Source organism: Syngnathus scovelli, chromosome 9 (assembly GCF_024217435.2).
Source record: "Syngnathus scovelli strain Florida chromosome 9, RoL_Ssco_1.2, whole genome shotgun sequence".
Taxonomy (NCBI): Eukaryota; Metazoa; Chordata; class Actinopteri; order Syngnathiformes; family Syngnathidae; genus Syngnathus; species Syngnathus scovelli.
In genome coordinates, this window is record NC_090855.1 from 4,170,255 (window position 1) to 4,194,893 (window position 24,639).

The 24,639-nt window shown below is 42.3% G+C and overlaps 4 protein-coding genes across 8 annotated transcripts; all 4 read right to left on the reverse strand.

The window, feature by feature from the left end:
- Positions 1 to 1,118: 1,118 nt before the first annotated feature.
- On the reverse strand, positions 1,119 to 8,026 carry colq (collagen-like tail subunit (single strand of homotrimer) of asymmetric acetylcholinesterase). The gene is made up of 17 exons (XM_049731298.1): positions 7,468 to 8,026; positions 6,890 to 6,999; positions 6,580 to 6,666; positions 5,135 to 5,179; positions 4,934 to 4,960; positions 4,271 to 4,342; positions 3,978 to 4,040; positions 3,867 to 3,893; positions 3,751 to 3,795; positions 3,633 to 3,668; positions 3,379 to 3,459; positions 3,210 to 3,306; positions 2,802 to 2,938; positions 2,434 to 2,553; positions 2,221 to 2,362; positions 2,007 to 2,109; positions 1,119 to 1,933 (listed from the first exon to the last, which is right to left on the reverse strand). Exons 1-17 carry the CDS (start codon positions 7,574 to 7,576, stop codon positions 1,864 to 1,866), a joined length of 1,371 nt encoding a protein of 456 aa, XP_049587255.1. The 5' UTR covers positions 7,577 to 8,026; the 3' UTR covers positions 1,119 to 1,863.
- Positions 8,027 to 8,220: 194 nt separating this feature from the next.
- Positions 8,221 to 12,748, reverse strand: hacl1 (2-hydroxyacyl-CoA lyase 1). Of its 2 annotated transcripts, none has more exons than XM_049731374.2 (17): positions 12,585 to 12,748; positions 12,239 to 12,343; positions 12,121 to 12,161; positions 11,962 to 12,042; positions 11,824 to 11,896; positions 11,676 to 11,753; positions 11,442 to 11,536; positions 11,259 to 11,371; positions 11,061 to 11,196; positions 10,815 to 10,920; positions 10,588 to 10,671; positions 10,405 to 10,506; positions 10,171 to 10,325; positions 9,934 to 10,092; positions 9,743 to 9,850; positions 9,472 to 9,658; positions 8,221 to 8,666 (listed from the first exon to the last, which is right to left on the reverse strand). In XM_049731374.2, the coding sequence occupies exons 1-17, from the start codon at positions 12,633 to 12,635 to the stop codon at positions 8,634 to 8,636; spliced, it is 1,707 nt and encodes a 568-aa protein (XP_049587331.1). In that variant the 5' UTR covers positions 12,636 to 12,748; the 3' UTR covers positions 8,221 to 8,633. The 2 variants fall into 2 exon arrangements, with proteins under 2 accessions (XP_049587331.1, XP_068507917.1); XM_068651816.1 differs by having other exon boundaries at positions 12,239 to 12,347; positions 12,585 to 12,747.
- Positions 12,749 to 13,154: 406 nt separating this feature from the next.
- On the reverse strand, positions 13,155 to 15,863 carry ubxn11 (UBX domain protein 11). Its single transcript, XM_049731291.2, has 14 exons — positions 15,690 to 15,863; positions 15,444 to 15,469; positions 15,281 to 15,364; positions 15,038 to 15,138; positions 14,922 to 14,973; positions 14,785 to 14,861; positions 14,638 to 14,722; positions 14,368 to 14,579; positions 14,210 to 14,287; positions 14,005 to 14,146; positions 13,829 to 13,932; positions 13,680 to 13,753; positions 13,388 to 13,537; positions 13,155 to 13,311 (listed from the first exon to the last, which is right to left on the reverse strand). The coding sequence occupies exons 1-14, from the start codon at positions 15,758 to 15,760 to the stop codon at positions 13,161 to 13,163; spliced, it is 1,407 nt and encodes a 468-aa protein (XP_049587248.1). The 5' UTR covers positions 15,761 to 15,863; the 3' UTR covers positions 13,155 to 13,160.
- A 157-nt stretch (positions 15,864 to 16,020) lies between these two features.
- Positions 16,021 to 24,512, reverse strand: cep85 (centrosomal protein 85). Of its 4 annotated transcripts, XM_049731220.1 has the most exons (15): positions 24,357 to 24,482; positions 24,034 to 24,088; positions 23,564 to 23,613; positions 23,096 to 23,227; positions 20,478 to 21,238; positions 19,946 to 20,073; positions 19,704 to 19,821; positions 19,445 to 19,630; positions 19,079 to 19,231; positions 18,853 to 19,007; positions 18,390 to 18,507; positions 18,249 to 18,299; positions 18,050 to 18,157; positions 17,719 to 17,959; positions 16,021 to 17,652 (listed from the first exon to the last, which is right to left on the reverse strand). In XM_049731220.1, the coding sequence occupies exons 3-15, from the start codon at positions 23,601 to 23,603 to the stop codon at positions 17,489 to 17,491; spliced, it is 2,355 nt and encodes a 784-aa protein (XP_049587177.1). In that variant the 5' UTR covers positions 23,604 to 23,613; positions 24,034 to 24,088; positions 24,357 to 24,482; the 3' UTR covers positions 16,021 to 17,488. The 4 variants fall into 4 exon arrangements, with proteins under 4 accessions (XP_049587177.1, XP_049587176.1, XP_049587178.1 ...); XM_049731219.2 differs by lacking the exon at positions 24,034 to 24,088 and having other exon boundaries at positions 24,357 to 24,512; XM_049731221.2 differs by lacking the exons at positions 24,034 to 24,088; positions 24,357 to 24,482 and adding an exon at positions 23,734 to 23,915.
- Between the last annotated feature and the right edge of the window lie 127 nt (positions 24,513 to 24,639).

Genomic DNA, 24,639 nt, shown 5'->3' on the forward strand with positions numbered 1-24,639 from the left:
TTCCTTTCTTTAGGTCTACACACGCTCGCGTGACTGTAAGACACAAAGACTGGATAACGAGGTAATAGAGTAAATACAGTAAGGAACCATAGAACAGTTTCATTGCCTATTTAGCAGCTACGGACTATTCCAGCCTTGCCTGTACGCTGAGTTTAAGGACATAACAGTTTCAAGCCTTCACATATAGAAGTATAGTACGTACAGTAATCTCTCACTATATCACAGGTTTTTTTTGGTTAAACATCTTTTTTTTTCTTTTACGATGTCTTTAAAAGTAGGTTTGAATAAGTTTCGTTTTTTTTGTTGTCATATTTGTTAAAACTGGTAGTATGACCTGACAGTAGGAAATGATTTGTGGGAAACATGATTGGCATGAAACGACCGCGCCAGAGGAAAAACAACCAATCAGAGACAGCCCCGTGGACTTGCATGGACCTGTGACCTTGTTGGCCCAGGAAAGCACCTTACTAGCAATAAAGTGAAACAATTAACATTTGCGGTATGAAGTTTTAACTGGTGGGGTGTGCCCGTGACGAGTGTGCTGAAGGACATATAGTAATGACAAATAATTGACACCGCTGTCGCGCCTTTTGTCTTGATTTCCTCGGGAGTGGCGGAATCTTCCAAATTAAATTAAAGGCCCGGGCGGTGCATCAAAGGATTTTTTTTTTGGGGGGACAAATTATTTTAATCCTGGAGTCAGACTAACTGCTTTGACAAATATGACAATGTTTTTTTTTTTGTTAAATCGCAAATTAAATTATTTTCCTCCTGGTGATGTGCATACATTAGGTGTGCTGTTGGAAAATGTCTATTTTTTTCCAATAAAAGATCTTATTTATTTCAATAAGCAATCTATCTTTGTTCCTATATTTGTCAGTGATAGGCAGAACAAATAAACATTCGATTTGATTGTTGAAGGTACAATTAACTTGTGTGCCAATAGAATAATAACTACGTGTTCAACAAAAACAGATTTTATATTTATATTTCTGAGTTTTTTTGCAATATTTTTGTTTGGTGGTGGTGTCATGAATTTTTTTTGTTTTTTTACTGTAAAATATATCTTGGCTCATTTTCAATAAATTTTCTGATGAGCATGTTGAAATACATGGATGTTATTTTTTTTTTTTGGCTGAGTTTCCTGTGTGCCTCTAACAAACCAAAATGGATACTTGTGAGAGTTTACACGACCTGCTTGTACCTGAGCGTTGTTCTTGGATATGTGACCAAATGTGTGTGTTGAGTAGAGAAGCACCACCTGTGTCGCCGGTGCGGTGTGTAACAGTCTCGTTGGAATATTAATTGAACTGACTTTACGTCCCTGCTTATGTTGATGTGAGCTTAAGAGTACAAAGTTAAAACCAGTAAGAGGTGAAGTGATTACATGCTTGATGATGGGCCAGCCTCATGCAAATGCTGCTGCACTGGCACGTTGATACCTGAGGCCTCGGCCCGGTTCTGGAGCTCCTACTTACTCTCTTTTGTGTGTTTTTTTCCTTTTCGATACTAACAGGGTGAAGATTACGATGCCCCTGGCAAAGTCTCTCAGCACGTCTGGCGTGCATCTTGCTGGATTGGTGTCCATGGAGGCGTGATGAGGATGCCGGGGTTTTAAATCCGGCGAGTTAAGACGGAGCGCAGCTGTCTTGCTGTTTCCGACGTGTGGGTGAAAAGTTTCCCCTCCGCATATGAAGCGACGCTCCGAGGGATTCAATGCGGCAGCAGTACACGGGATATTATCTATATGCTTCGGGTCATCTCGGTCTTCCATGTCTTTGTTCTTTTTGTTTGGCATGAAACGTATATTCCCAGTTTGTGTCCCACGTAAAAGGATCCGGATGCAAATGTGGAGCGTTCCACTCAGGTGAAGTATTTGCAGTTTGTGGAATCGATAGCGCAGTACGACGTGCACTTCAGGTGACCGTGTGACCTGCGAATTAAAAATATGCGGTCAAGAGTTTGGGAGGTCTCGGTTGTGTCGTCGTGCGGCGAGCTGAGCTTACCCTGGCAGATATGAGTGACATGTCTGGAAGCCAAAGTCTTTCCTGTCACATTCCTCAGAGCCCTCATGGCGATATCCATCGCCGCAGAAAGCGTGTTTACACTCTGTGGTAAGATAAGAAAAAAAAAAATAGCATCAAGTAGCAAATCCATTGAGACCTATAATCCGAAAAATACAATAAAAAAAAATACTTTACTGTATTAAAGATAACTTACTGACGCAGGCGTCAGTGACAAATTTATTCCCGTCGTCACATTCCTCGCCACCTCGGTGCTGCACGATGCCGTCGCCGCAGTAACCGTCGTCATCGGGCGGGTTCTCCATAGATTGGAACGCTGCCATCTGGAATGGGAAAGTCTTCAACAGAGTTGAAGAGACTTGAGCAACAAATGGAAAAAGACAATTGTCCAAGATCATTTGACAAATACCTGAACTGGAAACCAGCCGTCGGTGTCTTTGAAATAGAGAGACCGCTGATCTTTGCGGAATGCAAAAGCGTTCTCTGTCTGAAGACGTTCCAGTTCTTCCTGGTTGCTCACCACAAAGATCTGAATGGAAAAGACATATGGGGAGAATATGTGATACATTGTAGGACCAGAATTTTTTTATGTGTAGTTCCAGCGACAACAAATGAATCTCTGAATGACATCAGTTGTGTTCACACCCATAACGGCGCAAACCTGCCTTTTTTTTTTTTTTTTTTAAGAAATTACCTGGCCTAATTGGTCTCTGGGCAGATTTAGACCACTTGAGAAATGAAAACATTTCAAAGCAAAACGGAGTATGTTCTCCTCACCGCAGGTACTTTGAGATTCTGAGGCTTTCCTCTGGAGTGATAATCTTCTAACAGAGAGCCACTGAGAGAGCTGCAGCCACATTGTCCAGGCTGCCCAGGAGGCCCGCGGGCACCTTTGCTTCCAACCAAGTGAAGCCCTTAAAACAGAAGCGGAAAGGATCATTTGTGAGTTGCTCTAATACAGAATGTGAAGCCCCATGACGTCATGACGCAGGCATTTTGCTTCACCTCAGGAGATTAGATGTCTCCTCACTAAATAAGACAAACGCTTACGCCAGTCTTTGCTGCCTTCTGCTGACAGAGCGCTTGGCTGAACTCGGTGCCACAACGGGAGAGCATGCCAGATCCAGACGCATTGTGTCATTTTGCACTAATATGCAAAAAGCAGTTGAGGTCAAAGTTCGTCACCTGTGACAGGAGGACCGGGAGGACCGGGAAGTCCCGGAGATCCCTGTGGGCCTGGGGGTCCCCTTGGACCACCACTGCCTGAGTCTCCTTTTACTCCCTGCAACATGAACCAAAAATAGACAACAAGCTCATCAAAAAAAAAAAAAAAAAATTATTGGCAGCACATCACCTGTTTGCCTCTTTTTCCTGGCCGACCAGTGGGTCCTCTGTTTCCCGAAGCGCCAGGTTCTCCTTTTGGACCCTTTTCACCCTGTACAAAAAAAAACAATCACAAAAAAAAAACATTAGAACAAAATTAATAATAATAAAAAAAATAGTTTGAAAAAATATGAAAAAAAAAATCACATAAAAAACATTACAACAAAATTAACAAAAAAAAAAACAATAACAAAAAAAAAACATTACAATAAATATGGAGCTCACTTTCTGTCCCAGCATTCCGGTGTATCCCATTGCCCCCTGAAAATTTAACAGTACAACATCAAATTCTATTCCTCAAAGACATCCATGTTTGCAACAAAAATCCTGATTCTGTACCCACTTTGTCACCTTTGGAGCCACTCTCACCATGTTGCCCTGGTGAACCCTAATATGAAACAAACATACAAAAGGTGAGTCCATTTTAAAAGCCATCTACTGTCAATCATCACAATTTACCTTTTCACCTTTATACCCAGGTAAACCCTGAAATACAGAAAATATTTATTATCTGCATAGTGAGGGGAAAAAAGCAGACATGTAAATACTAATGATATATAGATCACCTACCCTGGGTCCGATTGGTCCTCTCCCGCCAGGTATACCCATTAGGCCCGGATCACCTTTCTCGCCCTGACCGGAAAAGAATCACAACAATTGCCCCAAAAATGGCTTGATTTAAATAAATAATGTTTTACGCAACAGAGACAAAATGAAATGCAGTTTGGATATCACACAAAAAATATATATATAATAATGAAATTTCCTTTTAGTTGATCATAAAAACTGCTATAATTACAAAACAATTATATTAAACATATTCCTGTGCATCGACTGTACATAAAGAGATCTGACTTACTCACTTTGGGCCCACTTGGTCCCGGCCATCCAACTGGTCCCAGCTTTCCGGGAAGTCCAGGAGGACCGGTCCGACCCTGATGGAGCACATGATTTTTTTTAGGACCTTATCAAGCTTGTTCTGCTTATAAATCGGGACATTTATAGAGAGTAAAAGCTAATAATTCAACCAGTACGATGAAATAGAAGTATTTGCTGCAAAGGGCTTTGCAAGTATCCGACATGTGCAAGGCGTACACGCAGGGGAGGACTGACTTTAACGAGCGCTGTCACTTTGCCCTATTTAATTAAATGATAGCCCGTGTATAGAACAGGAGCCGGTGCTTGTGGGAAATAAAATGATTTATGAGCTGGCTCTGAGCACTAAGCTAAATTGCACTGCAGTGCTGCAAACGCTGCCACTGAATCTCTCCCTCCGGCCCGCAGAAAGTGATCGTCTGAGATTTTACTCTTCCGCCGATGGTTTTTCACACACACACGCGTGCCCTTCAGTTTGTGTCGTGTTACGGCGACCCGTGCGGGCTGGGTCGAGCTTCGTGACCTCAGCATCTTTTACATGTCTCCCGTCAAGGTTGCGTTTGTTCACAAAGCAGCCATTGACATTGAATGTCATTTTGGTCCAAATCCATTTAGCGCCAGAATAACTGATGATTAATGGAGACGCTCACCTTTTGTCCAGGTCTTCCGATTTCTCCCTGACAACAGGATGTGAAGGAGGGACAAGGACAGACGCCGTTAATGCATTTCCAAACTAGCATCTGTCAGCATCTCGGGCTGCAGGCCAAGACAAATTGAGCTCACAAAAATAATGAGCACATGTGATTATGGATTATGAGTGGTACGAATGTCATGTAGGAAAATATCCTCACCTTTTCTCCCTTGGGTCCTCCAATACCTGGTAATCCAGGTGGACCCTGTAAAAAATGAAATATAAAAAGTTATTAAAAAGTTTTCTACATTTTTTTTTAAAATTGTTGTCTCTTTATCACAAACTTTCTACAAATATATTTTATTTTTAGATTTTTTTTTCTCGCATGATGTCCTCTAGTTAATTCAAGGAGGAGCGTGTTATTTAGATATTATCTCAAAATATCCTTCTCCCCAATGTCCTCAGTGTAACCGCAAAAAGCCTGCATGTGGAAATGCGAGCTGCAGTTTTAATTAAGGCTTGAGTGGCAGATATTGATTGAAAAAGTGCCTGCTGCGGCCCGGATGCTGCTGAGGCAGCCCAGGGTGGTCGACCGCAGCAAAACACTTCATAATAAATAAAACATGTCAGGAAAGAAAAAAAATAATCACTTATTAATCATTAATGTCTTAATAAGCATCCATCGGCCATGTAGTCACATGGCCACGCCCGTAGTTTGGTAATCCCCGGAATGTACGCAAGCCAGTGCGCCTTTCCTGGCAGACAACTCTTCATCGAGTTTCAAAAAATGACATGAGGTGTACTGCGGGCCGCCAGTGGAAAAAAGCTATTTATGTCTGGAGCTAAATGCAGAGCGTTAATGGGCTGCTGTGTTCCATGCATGAAAGAGTCCCCCCCCCCCCCTCCTGTCTCCTCTTCAGGATTTTCTCAAATTGGAGACCTCAAGAACGTCACCTGTTCAGTTCTCAGCCATGTTTTAAATCATATTTGGCATGAGATGGAAAAATCTCAAATCCCAAGATGTAAACATGTTGATAAAAGAACATTTGTCAGTCCTCCCTTTTGACACATTGGGCCACATTTTCCTGCCCAGTGCTTAAATACTGGGTGGAGTTTTTGTTCTTTTGATCTTTTCATACACATGTACAGCCACAAAGGTGCGTTTGCGTCATTGTGGGAGTGAACACAGTCAATTTGCTAGACGGCCAATTAGAGCGGCTCCTTTCATTCCTTTTAAATTCAGCGTAGGAAAAGCGTATGCACGATCTACATGGTAAGAGCAGATTTGCTAAAGTCCATGTATGTTCATAAGGAAGTGCAAGAAAATCTTCACAAAGCTGGGCGACGTGAAGTGGGCACTTGGAGACCCCCTATCACCCATCATCATGTCCATATGACCCTTGACCTCGCTTATGCTTGTGGATGATTTTAAAAATATTTTCAAGATAATAATAATAATAATAATACACTCCAATATTTGATTTCTACAAAGATTCTGAGGGGTTTTATTTTTCTTCATTTATTTATTATTTTATGTATTTATTTAATTATTTATGTATTTATTTTATTTTTATATTATTTATTTTTATTTATGACTAAATAAATAAAAAGCACTTGTAGAGGTCTTATTGAAACACTGACAATGACAATTTTGAAAGCTCTTACCTGAGGTCCAGGGGGACCAGAGGGTCCAGGGGGGCCACGGGCACAGGAGGAACCTTTACCTTCAGATGGAGACTCTGAATCACCTCCCTAAAAGAAGTAAATATCAAAATATCTCAAATAATCTTTTGGATGATAAGGATCCAAAGCATACCACAAATCATATCTACTGTATGTATCCATCTCAGTTATTTGGAGGTTTAAAAAAAGCGGGTGTTTGACACCACCGCTTGGACACCATCCAAGGACACGACAACATTGACACACGTCGGGTATTCCACAAAAGGACGGCGGTCACATGACTTGGACTCACATGAGTGTGACGGCGCCAAAGCGAAGGGGGTGGTGGGAGAAGTGGGGGTGGTGGCAGACTCACTAAACAGCATGGGTTCAACCTCCTCTGCTGCTCCTGGGGAGCGAGTGCTGTGCAAGGAGAAACACGTTGGACATGCATGGGCAACATCTGGTGGCAAACACGCAATACCCAAAGAAGATTAGTCGCTAACACTTAGCATGCAACAAACAGGTGCAAACTATCAAATGGTGACACCCGTCCAGCAGTTCCTCGTGCAGACATGAGGTACCACTGCATTGGCTATTTATAGTGGCATTTCCAGTCCACCTCATGGGCAACAACAAGATGACAACAAGAGTAGTTTACAAGTCCATTTCATTAGGCACACTGTAAAAGATCATAATGCTCAGTTTTGATTGACATGGATGACTTCATCCATTTTTTTTTTTTAGGCTCCGCATCATAACAAGAGCTGTTGCGCTCTTCCCGTATAAATACGTAAAAAGCAATCCCACGATAAAGAAATAAATATCCTTCTGCATGCTGGGGCCCTTCAACACCTGCTCATGCACAAGGATCAATTGCAACAGACTTACCTGCCGGGAATGAATTAAAGCTGTCCAGGAAAGATGAATGGGCCATGCCATAGTAAAAACACAGAGTCAAATAAAGTCCATGTGCTCGAGGAGTCATGATGCTGCCCATAGTTGCCCGACTTTATCCGGGGGGGGAAGCGAAAGCAGCCCTGTGTTCCTCTCTGCCTTCTTGTCTGCGTTTCACCTCCCCATTCTCCCTCTCCTCTCCTCTCTGCTCTGCTGTGCTGTCTTTACGCCCTCGCGAGGGGGGCATGTCCACCAATGCCCATTAAACCTTTCCTCCGCATCCGTGTGCGCTAAAATTACAGAAGGCGGCCTGCCAGCTGCTTATGGGTGCCAATATTAGATCTCTACTACTGCAGGGGGTGCCTTTTGTTGTTTCCACTCCCCTCACAAGGGGGGACTGAATACACAATTTGCCTCACTACAAGATCTTACGTGCATTAGCACATACTTTTACATTTTATTGTGCTGGCTTTGAGGCTATTTTGATTGCAATGTTGTTTTTCTTAGCCAGTCCCTGAGCGATTGTAGTATCCATTTACTCCCCGACCACATTGGTTTTATTGCCTGGACTGTCCTACGAAATAAATTGTCTGATTTTCCACTGGTGCTCTTTAGGGGAATGTATAAGCAGTAAATAATTCTGGGATGACATTCTGAGTCCTAATATGAAACCATTTGCTGTATGTGTGGAAAGAAGTAATGTACTGGAAGAAGACAAAATAGATATTTTAATATAATGAACTGCAGTCAATATAAATATAGATTTATTTATAATGACTTGGTTTTTTACATCAAAATAATGCAAGTATATTTTTGCATTGATTTTTTTTGCATTTGTATTAACGGACATTTTTAAATTATTTTTTTTAATGATATTACTATATATAGGCACCACCTTCATCATTAGTACAGTTGTTCTGTTCAAGGCAGAAATTTTTGACAAGAAAATGGATTAGTCACGTACTCAATGTAAGCTTTGTGACAAAGCTGCCCTAAATTACACATTTTTTAAATGACTGCAATGTGTTATGCACCAGAAGGTAGAACCAGAAGCTCTTGAGCTTTTTTTTTCATTTTCTAAACCGCTTATCCTCACTATGGTCTTAATCGAAAAACCTTCAGTCAGTCTTTAAGAAACAGAAAAAAAAATCACTTTCCTTCTACAGGTTGGAACGGGTGAGCCAAGGGAATTCCTGAAAAACATAAAGAAAAAAAATAACATAAATTTCTTCCTAAATCAGAGATAAAAATTCAAAATATTTCTTGTTGGCTGGGATTTTGACTAACAGACTGACAGCAAGGCATCCATCGTCGACCATAAAGGAGGTCACAACCATGGAGCTTAGTGCCTCAATGGAACCTTCCATCACCTGAATGTATCCGTGCCACCATGCACGGAGGGTTGCGTGGATACATTCAACATAAACACAGAGGGCCCCGCTTTCTAATTATAAGGGACCAGAAATAGAGGGGGTCAAGTTGATGCGAGGATGGGGGGGATTGTGAGTGGAAAGGAGCAGCTCCACAGTGCACCTGTGGAATGGGAGGATTAGCGCTCAGGGACACATTGCAGTCAAATAAACACGGAGCCGCTTATTGGTCTTTAATAATCACCAAATGGAATGCTGCTGCTTTTAATTCCAACTAACTTCAGAGTTGCCGCACTCGTCTGTGTTATTTCCTCTTAATGAACCATTTGTTTAACCTGTTCTCATCTTCAGGTTCCAGCCAATCGGATCCTTGTGTTCCGTTGTGCCCCACCTCGTTATTATTAACTTCATTAAAGAGGTTTTGGTTTTCTTTATGTGTTTTGTCAACAAAAGGCTACAACAACTAGCAATTCAAAGTTGTGTGCGCCTTGATTGGGATGGATGATGGGGCTAAGTAAGCGCAATACTTCTCCCTAGAGGACATATGCGGAATGACAGTTGAGAACCTGTTCTGATGATTACGTCGCTGTCAGAAAAGAGCAAATCTTCATAAAATGAGCGTGTGTACCTGTTGCTTTCTGTCAGAGGAAGGGTCGATGAGCACATTGAGAAGACTTGGTCGTTCCCAGTCACTCAAGCTGAGTTGCAAAGCGTTACACAGTTCCTCTGCCGTCCTGACCAAGAAACCACGCCCGCCAAATGCTGTCATCACCTGGTCATAGCGGGCTTCGGGAAGAAGGGTCACGGGGGGTGCTCTGATTTGAGGACACAGACAAGGGTGAGTATTTAAAAATCAGAGAGCATTTGATTTGACACAATTTAGATGATTATTGTCTCACATGCTGGTCAGATCCCCCATTTTTGCCATTTCTCTCCACGTCTCAGGGTCAACTCCGCTGTATATACCGTTGTTATTCACAACAATCACAACTATAGGTAAGTTATACCTGTTTTAAAAAAAAAAAAAAAGAGGGGTTATATGTGATTTTGAAAGAAAATCCATAGCATTGGAAAGAGTAAAGTTCCAGACCTGCACATGGTTTCAACCTCCATGCCGGAAAATCCAAAGGCACTATCGCCTTCCACACAGACAATCCTTCGGCCCTTATTCTCGGTCCTCTCGACGACAGCTGCAGCTATTGCAAAACCGGGGCCCACTCCCATTGTTCCGAATGTTCCCGCATCCAACCTAAAGGTCATTCGATTCATGAAGAACGCTTGATCCACACTATGTAACATCCCGAGCTGCTCTGTAGATGATGATTACCTGTGACGAGGTAAGTAATTATTCAACATAGTGCGTCCAATGTCCATGGTGTTGGCGCCCTCGCTGACAATGATGCAGTCGCGTGGCAGTAGCTGTGAGATGTGGTGAAACACCGTGTAGTAGTTCATGGGTATCGTTGAGTGGAGCGCTAGCGCCTGTGAAGAATGAGATGAAGGTCCAGGTTTGTTTATGAGGTGAACAGCAAGATAATTTTTCTTTTTTGCCAAAACTCACATTTGATATTTTGGCATTACTGGTCATTTTCTCTTTTAGGCTACTCCACCATTTTGTGTCAGAAGGATACTTCCAGCCGTCTTTAATAAGACACTCCCGTAACTGAAAGAGAAAGGATAATAATACTTGACTAAAATATATATCGGTACTTTTGGCATTTAAGATCAGTGAAGCGTTCTGCACCTGAGTGACGACCGCATTGATGTCCCCCAGAAGAGCAACAGCAGGCCTCACATTGTTTCCCATCTCCTCAGGGCAAAGGTCAACCTACACATAGAACACCATAGAGTCAATACAAGCACTAAAATGCAGACCAAAATTCTATTTGTGACAATAAACATGTAGCACTATAGTACACCATGAAATTAAATATGGATTATATATATGACAATTTGAAAAAAACTACCAACCTGAATGATTTTGACATTTGGGTCAAATCTCGGTGGCAGACCAAAATGGAGCATCCAGTTGAGTCGGGCTCCAAGAAGAAGCACCACATCTGTCTGGAGAAGAGCTCTTCATTGCAAAGGGAGTTGAGAAGTGAAGATGATAACAAATATTTACGATATTCATATTTAATATATCATAGCTGTATTTTTTATTATCTATAGCCTATATTATAATTCGTTACCCCCCACCCAATTTAGCTAATCTACCTCGAGCGTGCAGCCGCCACACATTTGGGATGATCATCAGGCAGGACTCCTTTCCCCATGGGGGTCGGAAGGAACGGCAGTTGGCTCACTTCCACAAAGTCTCTCAAAGCTGCTTCTGCTCGACCATAGGCTGCACCTGCGGGCCACAATTAGAAAATGTAAAATCTCCTTTTTAAAAAAACGTAAAGGAATTTTTACCTTTGCCAATGATGACCAAAGGCCTTTTAGCTGATTTCAAGACAGTGATGGCCTCCAACACTGCATTGTGGTCGGCAAGACAAATGGGAGAAGGTGGACAACATTGTACAAACCTGCGAGTGGAATACATTTAGTTAAATACGGAAATGCTGTCGAGTACCAGAAAACAGCGATATGACAAACCTGACTCTGCTTCGGTCCACTTTGGCATTCACCATATCTCCTGCAATGTCCACATAACAAGCGCCTGGACGTCCATACATGCTTGTGCGAACAGCCTGTGTAAAGCCCCAAAATAGTGATGTGTTCAAAATCTCCCACGAATAATAAATGAATATTGTGTGAGCAAACTAATGCAAATTTCACTCAACCCTGTTCAACATTAACTTAAGAAACTCAAATAAATTGATATGTTACCTTCTCAATCACGGAAGGAATGGCTTCAAGATTACTTGGCCTTGCTGAGAATTTACTATACAGGCGACATGCTTCCACCTAAAAAGATAAAGGATTAAAGCAGAGGAAAACACCTAAATGTGTAAATGATCAACAACATTTTGATTACCTGTGGAAACTCTTGAAAGGCTCCTGCAGTCTCTTGGCTTCTATCTGAAGATCCCCCGATAACAACCACTGGCCTGCATGTAGTGATGCACAAATCCAGTTAACAGACTCCTATTTGAGGGAGATTATAGATTCATACCAGCAGTTCATGTTGGAGTTGGCCATTCCACCCAGAGCATGAATGAGTCCTGGTCCTGACACCACCAGGCAAGCACCTGGTCTGGGTAGGGAGATGTATCCAGAATTAACCTAAACCACCATTTTTTTTTTAAATTTTATTTGGAGGGCAATGTCCTACCTCCCAGTCAGGTATCCAATGGCAGAGGCAGCATAACAGGCCTAATGTATGGAACATTGATGGAAGATTGGATCAAACACAAGAATCCATATGACTGAGCAGAGTAAGTGCATCTTACCGCTTGTTCATTTCGCATGCCAACGTATTTGATCCCTGCAGCCTGAGCAGCCATTGCTACCTCAATGATGGGAACACCGACGATCCCAAACATGTACGTATTCCACTTTCTATAGGGACATTCATACGCATATCAAGAAAAAGTGTTTTCATCTATTTTCTTGTATTGTGTTGACTCACAACTTGACAGGGAACTTTGACACGCATACAAAAAAGAAAGAATAAAAGCAGCTTGCTTAAAATAAACAAATGAACAAACAGCCTATTCAATTTTTCGAAGTATGAGAAAGTGCGGTTAGGTCATAGTTGCTTAACTATCTGACCCAAATTTGTTGTTTACAATTTACCTGATTCATAAGAGACTCAGCAATAAGCTGAGCTCCTGTCACTTCGTCCATGGTTGTCCAGAAACTAAAAACTCTTCCAAAAGTTCAAAGTGTAATCTTTATCTAGCTCGTAAGTAATGGCTGTCGGAAAGAAGGTTAGTTGAACAGGTTGCACCGTTTTAAAAACTTCCGGGTTTTGGGCCAATCAGACACGACTGATAATATACGTCATTGGCTTTGCGGAAACGTGCTTTCGACAACACAAAAACAACTCCACGTGGCTAATTTCTCTGGAACGCACAATTTATAAATATTACTTATTCGTTTAAATCCTTCTCTATTATTATTTTTAGAAATACGACATAATCTATACCCACCTAAAACATTTCACGATTTGTTGATTACAAGTGCATATATTTTGAAAAACAAACTACAAGATTACGTTTGATGGTTAAAAAAAATCACTTTGGATTAAAAGTTACATTTTAATATTTTGATGGAAAAGTTTCACATTTGTGAGAATTTATACACATAAATTCCCACAACTGTCATTCTTCAAGGGGTAAGAATAAAATAAAACAAACTTTCAAAGACTATTTAGCTAGATGATTTATTTGTGTTTTTCCTTCCTCTCAGAAGAAGAGTAACATTGGTCGTGAACCCACATGACCCAAGCGTTTGGCGGTCATCCTGGTAGTGACACTGAGGGTATGCACTGATAATGTCATAGCCAGCCAGGTTATGTCCCCTGTAAAAAAAAAAATCAATAGCAGCAAACATGAGCTGACATGATGTTTCCAAGGTAAATAAAGATGTAAGCTGACCTATGTGTGTCCAGATGTTGCCTGAGGTGACCCACGGTCTCAGAGAGTCGCATCTTCAGCACATAAGTGCGATCGCCATCCTCTGACTTGACCTTAAGTGTGATGATGTTGCGTGGAGACGATGGCCTTTCCGAGGTGATTGTGTGTTTGCTTGAATAAGTGAAAATGTGCCATTCTATCAATCTTTGTAAGGATTTTTTTTTTTTAACCGAGCCTTTGTACTGATCACATTAGATTGCAGGTTAGTTTAAAGGGCTACTTTATGGTCCAAAAATGATAACCTTTTGAGTACCTGTCCTTCATTGCTTGCAGTGCTGGCGTATCAACGATGATCGCTGAGGAGCTGTCGTGTGTGTCAGACGAGCCCTAGGGAAAAGATGAGCCGGAATATGGAATATGATCAGCACAGTCCGAGAAATTATCGCCTGTGCCTCTTCAAACCTGCAAGGCTGTTTGCCCAGAGTCCCTGACGTCAATCACTCGACCCGCCTTCACCGCTAATTTTGGCAGATTGTTCTGGCATTGATTTGTGCTTAACGTCTTAGCTGTGAACCAAACAAACACATGATGGCTTTATTCAATCATTTCAAATCATGTGACATGAGTGCAGGACCAACCGGGAAACTGCGAGTTGAGTCTATTTGGCGAGTTGAGTCTATTTGGCAATTCCTCCTTTTTCTCTCGCATATCCTGTCCTCTGCCAGGAAATTTATCACATGGTACTCTGAGGACAAACTCTTCCTCTCGTCTATCGTGGACCTTGCGAACCAAAAGACAAATTTTGCATTTATGTGTTAATGTGGAGTGATGCTGACTACACACCTCAAAAGGCACACCATCCGGAAATCTGGATTGAAGCTCGGATGGGAAATAGCCTTCCATCAGATCCTGCATGCATTGCTGGGAGGAGAATCAAATGTGCAAAAAAATTTTTATCTCAGATGTAAAGTGATTAGCACTTGACTTGTTGTTTTAAGAACCTGTGTACTGTTCTCCTGATAGGAGCGGAAAGGTCCGTTGAACATGACAATGCCATTGCTGTAGAGTTTCAATTGCACCGGATCGTTTCGTGCCAACTGCGCCCCTTTGGGTGTTGTTCGTACGAACGCTTCCCCTGCGAGAACGTTCAGCTCCTCAATAGTCTGTATCACGAGGTCAAAGTCCATATGGAAATTCTGGACCATTGGGTTGTCTGTAAGGAGGAAGTATGTCAGCAGCCATTTTTTGTTCAAAAGTAAGATGGCTTGTACCTGTGTCTGAGATGTTTGTTTGCTGCGCTGCATTATTGGGCTTTGTGTCTCCCACCCAGATCAAACCGTAGTCATTCAGGAAGCTCTGCAAACAGTAATAGAGAAATTAATGAATGAATCACTTGGAAAGGTTTTCATTATACGCACCTCCATGTCATCCACTTGTTGCTGTAGATGTTGGCACCTTCTTTCAAGATGACTGCAACTCTCAATATGGCCCTGCACTATAATAATCACTTATCAGCCACAAATTCAGCAAGTGCTTGAGAATTTGGAGTTATTACCTGAATCTTGTAGAGCTTTCAGTTTCTCCCTCAAATTCAAAATAACATGGTCCTTCCAAAGGAAACAGTGTTGTGTGAGTGAGGGTTTTTGTCCATCATATCAAATGTGTGTTTACCTTGCGTGCCATTTCCTCTTTTTGGCTTGTGACCTTCCTCTCTGAAATAGTCAGTTGCTGCATCATGGAAGACATCAGCTCAAAGTCACTTGGCGCAGCACCTGGGTTGAGGATAGGGAACCTTTTTCATATCAGGAAGTCATGTACAAGCTTTTTAAAAAATGCATTTAATGCCTACATAAGATCAGTTTTGAAGGGCAATTTCAGAACATCATAACATCAAGAGTGTACATTTGTCTTTACCTTTATCAGATGCTTTCAACTTAACAAAGTCAGCATCACAGTGTCGACTGGGACTGACCACACGAGCACTTGGGTCATCTAAGACTTGAGATTCAAATTTAAGGGGTTGTAATAAAATATTTGTAATATTTTGTATTACTATGTTGGGTTATCTGCATCTTACCTGTTGATAGATTCTCCTTTTTGCCCCTGTATGACAGAAACAATTTCTTTAAATATAGCCAGCATTTTTAGCATAATATTTGACCTAAAGTTACTGTGAACATGTTTATTAAATACAAAAAACTAATTATAAGAACAACGTTGAATATTCAGTTAACAAAGCTTTAAGGTCACGTGACATTGCTCACCCGGAAGTCTCCTGGACGTAATGCAGTATAAATAATTTAGTTAAATTGTGTCATCTTACCTTCTAGTATTTTCCTCACACTGAAGTGGGACTCGCCTCGTTTTCTTTAGCAATGACAATGGTGAACTCATGACAGGATTGGAGTGTGAAGCTGTAGCTTGTTTTTAATGTCGGTCGTATGTTGCTATTAGCAACACACAAGCCAGTGCGCGCTTTGAGCGGAAATAGTATCGTGCACGCGCTTAGATTTCTCTGGTTATTTTTTTTAAACGCAACTTAGAATTTACGTCACAAATCAAGTTCTATTAAATACGTCAAATATTTATAGAGACGAGTCGATAGCACCAGCGTTAAGATTTAATTAAGACTACTTAAAATAATAATAAATGGCCAAAATTGAACATCTTTATTTCTAAAATAGGGCAATACAAAGGACAAACTATATGACCATATAAACAATTTCCCTTTTGAAAAAACTTTCGAGATGTTAAGGCATGCAGAGCCTGACTTTCAATTTTTGTGCAACTTAGGGTTACTAGGTCCCATGAAATGGCTTGTGTCCTGGATAATTATTGCATTGCAAATATTGTATGAAAACCTCCTTTACATTCCCTTTAAAGTCTTCTTGAAATGGCTTGCTCCATGTCAGGGAAAAATGTGTAAAAATATTCACTTTGGGGAAGATTCAGTCAGCCCTATTTCTCATCACATAGAATTAAAACAATCCTGAACTAACATCCAATCAAACTGGTCACATGTCAGGTCCTAATGTGGAAACACAACACACACTTCATGGAACCTTTGCACATTGTTAATGTCAAGCGAATCATTACAGCAACATATAAGGAGGCCCACATGTTCACACTGTCCAATAAATTAATACTGAAGGTCAATACTGTTTCTCACTCAAATCTATCTAATGAGTCAGCCATAATCAACCTTTAAATGTACATGGCAACAGCTATACAAGGACTAATATAGAGCTAGCACACGCCTAGCAGAGCGAGCTAACATCCTACATCATCTCCTACATTCAGAGTCAGGGAATGTATGGACTATCATCCTAGTGGCTGATGCTCGGGAGAAACGTCATACTGGAAGAGTGAGCTGTGAGCAGCCTGGGATTGGTCTAAAAAGAATGACAAGCATAACCGCAAATGCGTAAGAAAGGCACCTGTTGGTGTTCAGTGAGAACCAGGTCTACAGCAGAGATTGGACATGGATTGGGCAAAGGGGGGGTTGAAAACATTCCAACTTTGCACGACCAGCTTTCTTTGGTACGTTGAACAGACGAAGAAGGCCCGATGGTGTAGATCGCTGGTTTGGTACAAAGTCTTCTACCTCGCAACACAGCAGATGTTTCACTTGTAACCATTTCAAATAATGGCATGGTGGCAACATCTCCATGAAAGAACAATATTTCCAGTTGATTGTCAACCGCTTCTTGGATCTTTTCCCCCCCTCCAAAGAGGGGAAATTGAGAGTTCAATAAATTATATTTCTGGGACACACACACACACACCTCTATCTGCTTGAGTGAAAAAAGGTTTAAGACTGTTTGGTAAGTGATAGTATACCTATATCACATTAAAAAAATAAAACAATATTCCACGATCAAGTATTAGAGGTAAATTATTTTCTGTTAGCCCTTGGACTGAAATAGTTGAACTCAACAGTAGGATGGGAAGACTGTGCGACAGGCAGGCTCTAACTGTGACGTAATCAGTCAAAAGAAGCCAAATCATTTTTGGCTTTCCGCTGTCCAAGAAATATAAAACCCGCTCCACATCCTGACATTCAGTAACTAGGCTCGAAAGTCGAGCCTGATATCGATGCTCCTGAGGTAAAACGGGGCAAAGCTATTGCGTGATGCAGTTTTCGCCCATGTCCTGTGCGTAGCGGTCCAGTATTAGATTACGCAACTCCTCCACGTCCCGACGGAGCTGCTGCGCTTCCACCAGCTTCTTGTGTAGGACCTCTGGACTGATCCAGTCTTCGTCATGCTCTGCCATCGGTATGGGTGCTGTCGAGACAAATATCGCATATTAAAAATACTGAATCGGCAAAAAGGGATTTCATTCGAACGTACATGTGATACCCAGCAGCAGGGAGAGGTTGGGGTTTTGTCCCTGAGCCCTCTGGGTCAAAATGCTGCACACGGAGCGCAAGTCGCTGAGACAGGAGGACAGCTCCTTGTGAAGCTTCTGAGTCAGGTGAGCCCCGGACGGCTCCAGAGTCGAGGAGGCCTCGTTGGCGCTCTTCTCTAACTCGCTCATTTGCTCTTGCAGAGTTAGATTCCGCTCCATCAGTTCCTGGTTTTGGGAAGCGAGCTGAAAGAAAGTTGCTAAAATCAGTTTTGGCCTAGCAAATGCATTTTCTGCAATCTGAGCATCTCGCAGATTATTTCGAAGGCGACTAACCTTTTTCATGGCTACGTGGAGCTCCGCCATGCTTTCCTCTTTGGCCAACACATCGTCTTGTAGAGCTTGAGAAGAGTTCTCTTCGTGGGATATCTGCACTTCCAAAGCCTGCAGAGGACAACAACAACAAAAAGATGAAAAATAAAAGATGACAAAAACTTGATAGAACCATTTTGAAGCAACACAAGTGGTCACTTACCTTAATCTGGGAACCAAGTTGCTCCATCATCCTACGTTGTTTCTCAATAACCTGCCAACGACGTTCATACATTTTATTGGGTAAATATGTTGAGTTCTTAAAGTTCTTATAATCACAACTATAAGTAAAAAGACGGCAGACCTTCTTGAGTTTTTGATGCTCCTCCCGTAAAGTATTATTCTCTCCTCTGAGCTTCTCTATGTCCAGAGAGGGCAGTCGGGCTCCATCTTCAAGACCCTGCTGCACCCGCTGCTGCATACTGAGGAAGATGCAAAGAGCAGCATATAAAGCGCCAAGGTTATTATAGTGATGAAAACTAATGAAATGGAAAAAAACAGTAACTACAACTACATTTTATGCTGATAAAACAAAAATATATAATTATATATACACATTACCACTTTTTTCATAGCTACCAGAATGAGTAGCTGACCCATCCTGACTTAAAAGTAAAAAACTAAAATCCAAGCATTTTTAAATTAATTAAAATAATGAAAAACAAATTAAAACTGAATTAAAAAAAACTGAAATAAAAACCAGGTGTAATGAAAAAACTATTATAATCCTGAACCATACAATTTTGTGTGTTTGTGTGCTTGCTTACTCTGTAATGGTGGTCAGCAGATCTCTCTCCTTTCGTTTCTGCTCCTCCGACTGTGTGTTCTTCTCATGAAGTTGTGTGCGCGTTGCCTCTAAAGAGGCCTCCAGCTCTTTGACTTTCTCTTGTAGCCGAGCTGCCTGCTGCTCGGCCTCCTGAAGCTGAGGCACAAACCAGATTTCGTAATCAGCCAAGATTAGGATAAATGCGTGTGGCTTTCAACGGTGTTCACCTCTTTGTTCTGGCTCTGGTAGTCCTCTAAAGTTGGAAGGTCGGCCAGATAGCGTTCCAGAGTCTCAATGCGCTGTTGATTCTCTCGTTTCTGCTCCGACTCTTTCTGACATTTCTTCTTCAGGTTGTTGATGTGCTTGTCTCGAGATTTAATCTACAACAACAAAAAAAAGTCATAAGTAATAATAAAAGAATGTGACTTCACAAAATATGAGATTTCTGCACACTTAAAACAAACTGCAGAGTGTTTTCAATTTTTTTTTCTTGTAATACTAACTGAAGGATGCTTCTTTTGTTTTCATAACCTTTTGTGGTTTACTAGCTTGCGAAACCCACGTTACGGAAACGACAACGAGTCGACGCCCACCCTGTCTTCCTGTTTCTTCATCTCCTCCGCGTGCTTCTCGCACGTCTCCTTCAGGCTGTCAGTCAGTCGGCGCGTCTCGGCTTCCACCGCGCCCAGCCTGCGCTCGGCTTCCGCTTTCTCCATGGCGGCGCAGTCGGTGCGCTCGGCAAATTGCGCCCTCAGGAACGCATTCTCCCTCTGAGCTTCCTGCAAAATTGTCATCTGAGTCAGCATGAGGTCCGCACAGAAGCGGATGGCGGTTTTGCACGAGTTAAGTCACCTGAAGGCGCAGTAAACACATATCCCCAAAGGGAGCGCCGCGGCCCAAGAAGGCCCCGTGGACCTGAAGCTCACTCTCCCTCAGACGCTGCTCCAACTGAGAAACGTGCTGCCTTTGTCTGCACAAAGATCAAGCGGAAAATTAGTGCTTAAAAAATACAAATGGCTACCGTCCAGGATTGTTGAGGACGGTTAGGATAAGGTTAACCAAACACAAGCGGTAAAATGAGTAGAAACACTTGCCGCTCTATTATAAGCTCCTTCTCCTTTAGCAGACCTTCACTGGCTTTCACCAGCGCGTCCCACTTGCCAGACTCCGAGTGCATGGCTGAGGGGTACAAAGACGTGTACTGGCTCACCCCGGCGTTCAACTGGGACAGAAATGGGACAATGAGATCAACGCCATGTCTTGTACTATCTTCAGTCTGATCAATACATAACATCGTTGCATTCAACATTTAAGTACATTTTGTGGAACAGGGGATTTCTTACCAAGTTAAATATTTGTACAAATCAATTGGTACACTAATTGCACTTTTACGTCCTGCTTTTAAATAGGCCAACATGTCTGTATGCCCTGGGGCTTTGCGTTGTCTAGCTCAACATTATTTTTCCAATGATGAGCTCGGTGCCTGTCCCCATTTCGTGCTCCAAAAACAAGGGTGTTCCACTCAACAGCCCTTTTATCGGTCTGTCATTTCATGGAAAGCACAATAACGTTTGTTTTGACAGGTATGATGACGCTTTGCGTTTGTAATCTGGAATACAAACATACCTGCATTTGTTCCATCTGCATGCGTATGCTGTCCATCTGTTGTTGTTGTTGCTGCTGCTGCTGCTGCCAGCCTAATATTTTACCACAGCGGTCCTGGTGGATTGGATCGTACGCTTTGGCGCCCGTGTGGTCCCTCAAAAAGTGAAGCGGGCTGGCGTAAACAGCACCAGCATGGCCGGATTTGGGATTGGACAGGTCGCTGGGGACGGTAACTCCGGGTAGGGAAACTGCAGGCCTGCTCACCGGGAGTGATTTATAGTTGTGATCCGTGGCTCCTCTATAAAGCTCAGACGCAATGTCTAAGTTCTCTCTAATCCCTGTAGTCTGTAATCGGAGTCTGACATCAGGGCATAGACCCCCCAACAAGGCGGACTGGTTCAGGGTGGGTTCCACGGCAGGGGTGTCAAACCTCTGGCCGTCGTCCATCCGTGTGTGATCCGTGGGGAAAAGCGAGTGGTCCAGCCCGTTGACTAAGCTTCGGTAGCGGCTCAAGCAGTCCGGCTTTGGCCCGGCGGGCTCGCTTCCCGTAGCGGGCTGAGCATCCAGGTTGGGTGACGACGCCGATTTAGAGAGACAGGACGATTTGGAGGCGGAGCCACTTGATGTTCTAGAGGTGGACGAAGATCTGGACTCTTCCTGAACGCTTGCCTGGGACTTGGAGGCCAGGGCTCCGGCCGTGGATGGCATGACATGTGCCGTCGGTATGGGGATCTGACTGCGAATGGGCTGGAAAGAGGGGCTGCTCCTGGAGCTGCAGAAATCTGCAACCCAATTAAAAAATGGGTAAAATTAGCCACACGTTATCTCACTGTTCCATATACCGATGTACGGAAAAGGATCAGCGCAGAATACTGAGCCCACTGCAGGCTATTTGCACTATTTTTGTAGACGCAGCAGTGTCTGTGGGTGGCCTACTTTGTTGTTGAGTAATCAAGCCTCTCTGACGAAAATACAACATAAAGCGAAGGCACCGCATTGGATTAGCATATATGCATACAATGTTGAATTCCGTTGTCACGTGTATCACGAGTTTGCAAGAATGAAGGCGGGCCCTCGGATTACTCATCTAAACACCTAATTCACACCGTGAAGCATTTCCCCCAAAACACTAAGCAAATAAAACTCCACAATAGCTCTATACAAACCTCTGAGACCTGTTCGAGTCTCGAAAACAGAGAGTCACAAGGAGACGACAAGCACATTAGTCGCATTGTATCGCTGAGCGGCGGGACCCTTTAAATCCACAAAGACGTCCGAGGCTTGCATTTCTCAGCGACAGTGAATCACGCGAGCTGACGGGGACGCAGCGGGGTCGGTCTTGCGCCTAAAGAAGTATTGTCCTCAATCAGCCTGAGCCCAAACACTGAGCAAACGCATCGAACTAGGCAAACACAGGAAAGGTTAGGGGTATTTATAGCCCACCTCTCAAGTTACAGAGTGATCTGTGGGTGACGCTTATTTAAGCACCTTTCCTCCTCCCACTCACTCATCACAAGCTCACATTCGCATCTAAATGTCTTAAACCGCGTCGTCCTCAAAAATAAATAAAAGATAGAACGCCAATTGACTTAACTTTCAGAATCCACGACAAACTCGAACAAGTCTAAACTACTCTGCGAGATGTTTGCTCAACACACATTCCTGCCTGCAAATTATGTAATATAATTACCTGTCACTGTAAAAACAGATCCTTAGGCTAAAATTAGGGCGGCTAAAATATAAACTATCATTTAAAAACTGTCGTAGAAAGATTTGACAGCTTGTTTTAATTTCCATTTTATTTGTAACGGGTCTTTACTGATGCTAAATTTGGACTTATCTGTCACGTTGCTCGCCTTTGCTGTCAGTTTTGGCGTTGTGTTCAACTATTGTGACTAACCAACGAAACTACGTCCTGACAGCTCACAACATGTCCAGATACACGCAGGCAAACATGTGCAGACAATGCTTCAAGTACTTGGAAGAGTTTTTAATGAGGTGCTGCATCACCATTTCTTTCAAACACACTTCACTCATGCTAGGAATGTTGATGTTCTACGAGGCTGGAGCCAAAGGGGTGTGTCCAAAGTAAATATTGGACTCCGGGGACCAGGGGAACATGTGGTGCTTTAAATCTGGCAAAAAGCACTGATTCAAACAATTTGGAAGAGACCACAAAGTTTCTCCGGATGAGCATAAAATGAACCAAAACCTCTACTGCTGAACTTTAGTTGACCTTCTAAATAAAATGCAATTTGTCAACTTTTTTTTTCTTAGCAAAGAGGAAAATTCACAATAGGTGCTTAAGCCATGAATCGACTAATGGTTCGATTAGAAACGCTGTTAAAATAAACATGTTGTTCACACGCTAAAATCACGAGCGCCATTTTCTCAGAGGGAAGTGAGGTTCGGGACCAGACTGTCATCACCAGGTTGCAACACATAGAGAGAAATGCGAGAAGAGTTTTTATTAAAATAAATAAAAAAATCTACTGGTGTTTTAGTGCAACTCGAAACCGTGTTAACATTTGCTAAACATCTAAAACAGAGGCAGAAACCTTAACTCAAGGAAGTGGTCACACCGAAAAGACCCACGATCGCAAAACACATCCGCACAGGAAACAATACGCAAAAGTCACCTTCTGTGCTGTCAGACGCTGACGTGCCAAGACCTGTGTCCCCACTGTCCGATGTTCCGGGCCGGCGGCCCAGGCGACTCTGGAACTTCTCTGACAAGTCTGGCGTGTGCCACTCCATGTCAGCAAACCGCGCTGTGTGCATATTTAGGAAACAGGCCAAAGCCATTAGAGAAGTAGTTCTCAAAGTGTGGTGCAAGTACCTTCTAGTAATACATAAAAAATACAAAATAAATCACAAAATTATCTGTACACAGAATGTTACTGTGGTTTAAACTGTTTTTTTTTTCTTAAATATAACCCAGTACAGTATATTTGGCAAATACATTTTAGTAATATTCAACTTCATTTGCATTGAGTCTTTAATAAGTGTTTTTTTAAACACATTTATTTAGGTTAAAAAAAAAAGTTTGAGAAACTTTATTGGTTTAATTATATACATAAGCGATAAAGGTTTAGTGGCAGACCTACCAGCTGGTTTGGATCCAGTGTATCTCTGTGAGGTTGTCATTCGGGGTCACCTGAAAGAATTATAGTGTTTTTTTTAACGTAATAACAAAAATAGAGCATCAAAAAGACGTGTTCACGTGTTATCAAGAACACATTGACAAAATCCCAGCTCAGCATTCAATACTGTTTACCATCAAGTAAACTTTACAGCTGCTTTGGCTCTCAATTTGACCCGATGACTCGACTCCAAGGGACATCAACGAAAATAACAACACGAACACGATGTACCGTTACACAATCGGTTTCCAAAACACGAACGCCCTCAGAGACTTCAAGGGGAGCAACATATAATAATATTGTCATGCGTCCCTGATGAACAGACGCTGTCGGCAATCTCATTCCATTATTCTAATCCGCTTTACTCAAGTCAGGCTAGTTAATTCATAACTAACTCAAACAAAAAGGCAAGCTAACCACAAGCCCGCTCTTACCTGACTAGTACCCTTTTCCATCATTCCTAAAACGAAGATGTCTTGAGGATAATTTCTACAATGTTAGCAAATAGGTGTTACTTGAATACGATAACATAAAAATTGTATGCAAATCGCTCACGGTCGACTATGAAGCACTTCGACGCAACACATTTAATCTTGTTAATCCATGACAAATCTGTTTCCGTCCAGTTTGCTATGGCGGCTAACATGCTATAGCTAACATGTTAACGAGCGATCGTCCAGCTGCTACTCCTAATTGTTCACGAAAATATTTGCTTTTATCACAGATAAGTTATCTCGTACGGGGATGGTCGCGTTACCTTTCGCTCCTCATCGATGTAAATGGTGGTAAATCTCCGTTTTTGGTAGATAACCGAATCACAAACATCCGCTGCGGTGGCAGTTGTTCCGCCGCCACTACCCGAATGCAGCGCGCTGATCGCACAGCACACAAAGCCGACGAGACAACTTTAAAGAGCGCTTGTTCAGTAACACAGCGTCGCCCGGTCAACATCATCTGTACGAGTTATTGTGCTGAAAATATCATCTTCTTGGTTAATAAATTCAAATTCAACTTCAAATCATATACAAAACCATCAATAT

Excerpts from the sequence above, each read along its gene's own strand:
- colq (XM_049731298.1), bottom strand. The coding sequence starts at position 7,576 with ATGGGCAGCATCATGACTCCTCGAGCACATGGACTTTATTTGACTCTG. Across the intron at positions 4,041-4,270 it reads CGGGACCAAGTGGGCCCAAA|GGCGAGAAAGGTGATCCGGG; the intron begins GTGAGTAAGTCA and ends TTTTCCGGTCAG. Across the intron at positions 2,939-3,209 it reads TCCCGGTCCTCCTGTCACAG|GGCTTCACTTGGTTGGAAGC; the intron begins GTGACGAACTTT and ends TTCTGTTTTAAG.
- hacl1 (XM_049731374.2), bottom strand. The coding sequence starts at position 12,635 with ATGGACGAAGTGACAGGAGCTCAGCTTATTGCTGAGTCTCTTATGAAT. Across the intron at positions 12,344-12,584 it reads CTGAGTCTCTTATGAATCAG|TGGAATACGTACATGTTTGG; the intron begins GTAAATTGTAAA and ends CCCTATAGAAAG. Across the intron at positions 9,659-9,742 it reads ATGGGGGATCTGACCAGCAT|AGCACCCCCCGTGACCCTTC; the intron begins GTGAGACAATAA and ends TCCTCAAATCAG.
- ubxn11 (XM_049731291.2), bottom strand. The coding sequence starts at position 15,760 with ATGAGTTCACCATTGTCATTGCTAAAGAAAACGAGGCGAGTCCCACTT. Across the intron at positions 14,862-14,921 it reads GAAAGCTCTACAAGATTCAG|TGCAGGGCCATATTGAGAGT; the intron begins GTAATAACTCCA and ends TGATTATTATAG. Across the intron at positions 13,538-13,679 it reads CTGCAAGCAATGAAGGACAG|CAAACACACAATCACCTCGG; the intron begins GTACTCAAAAGG and ends CACTTATTCAAG.
- cep85 (XM_049731219.2), bottom strand. The coding sequence starts at position 23,603 with ATGACAACCTCACAGAGATACACTGGATCCAAACCAGCTG. Across the intron at positions 21,239-23,095 it reads AGCGTCTGACAGCACAGAAG|ATTTCTGCAGCTCCAGGAGC; the intron begins GTGACTTTTGCG and ends ATTGGGTTGCAG. Across the intron at positions 18,508-18,852 it reads CTGCTGACCACCATTACAGA|TATGCAGCAGCGGGTGCAGC; the intron begins GTAAGCAAGCAC and ends CATCTTCCTCAG.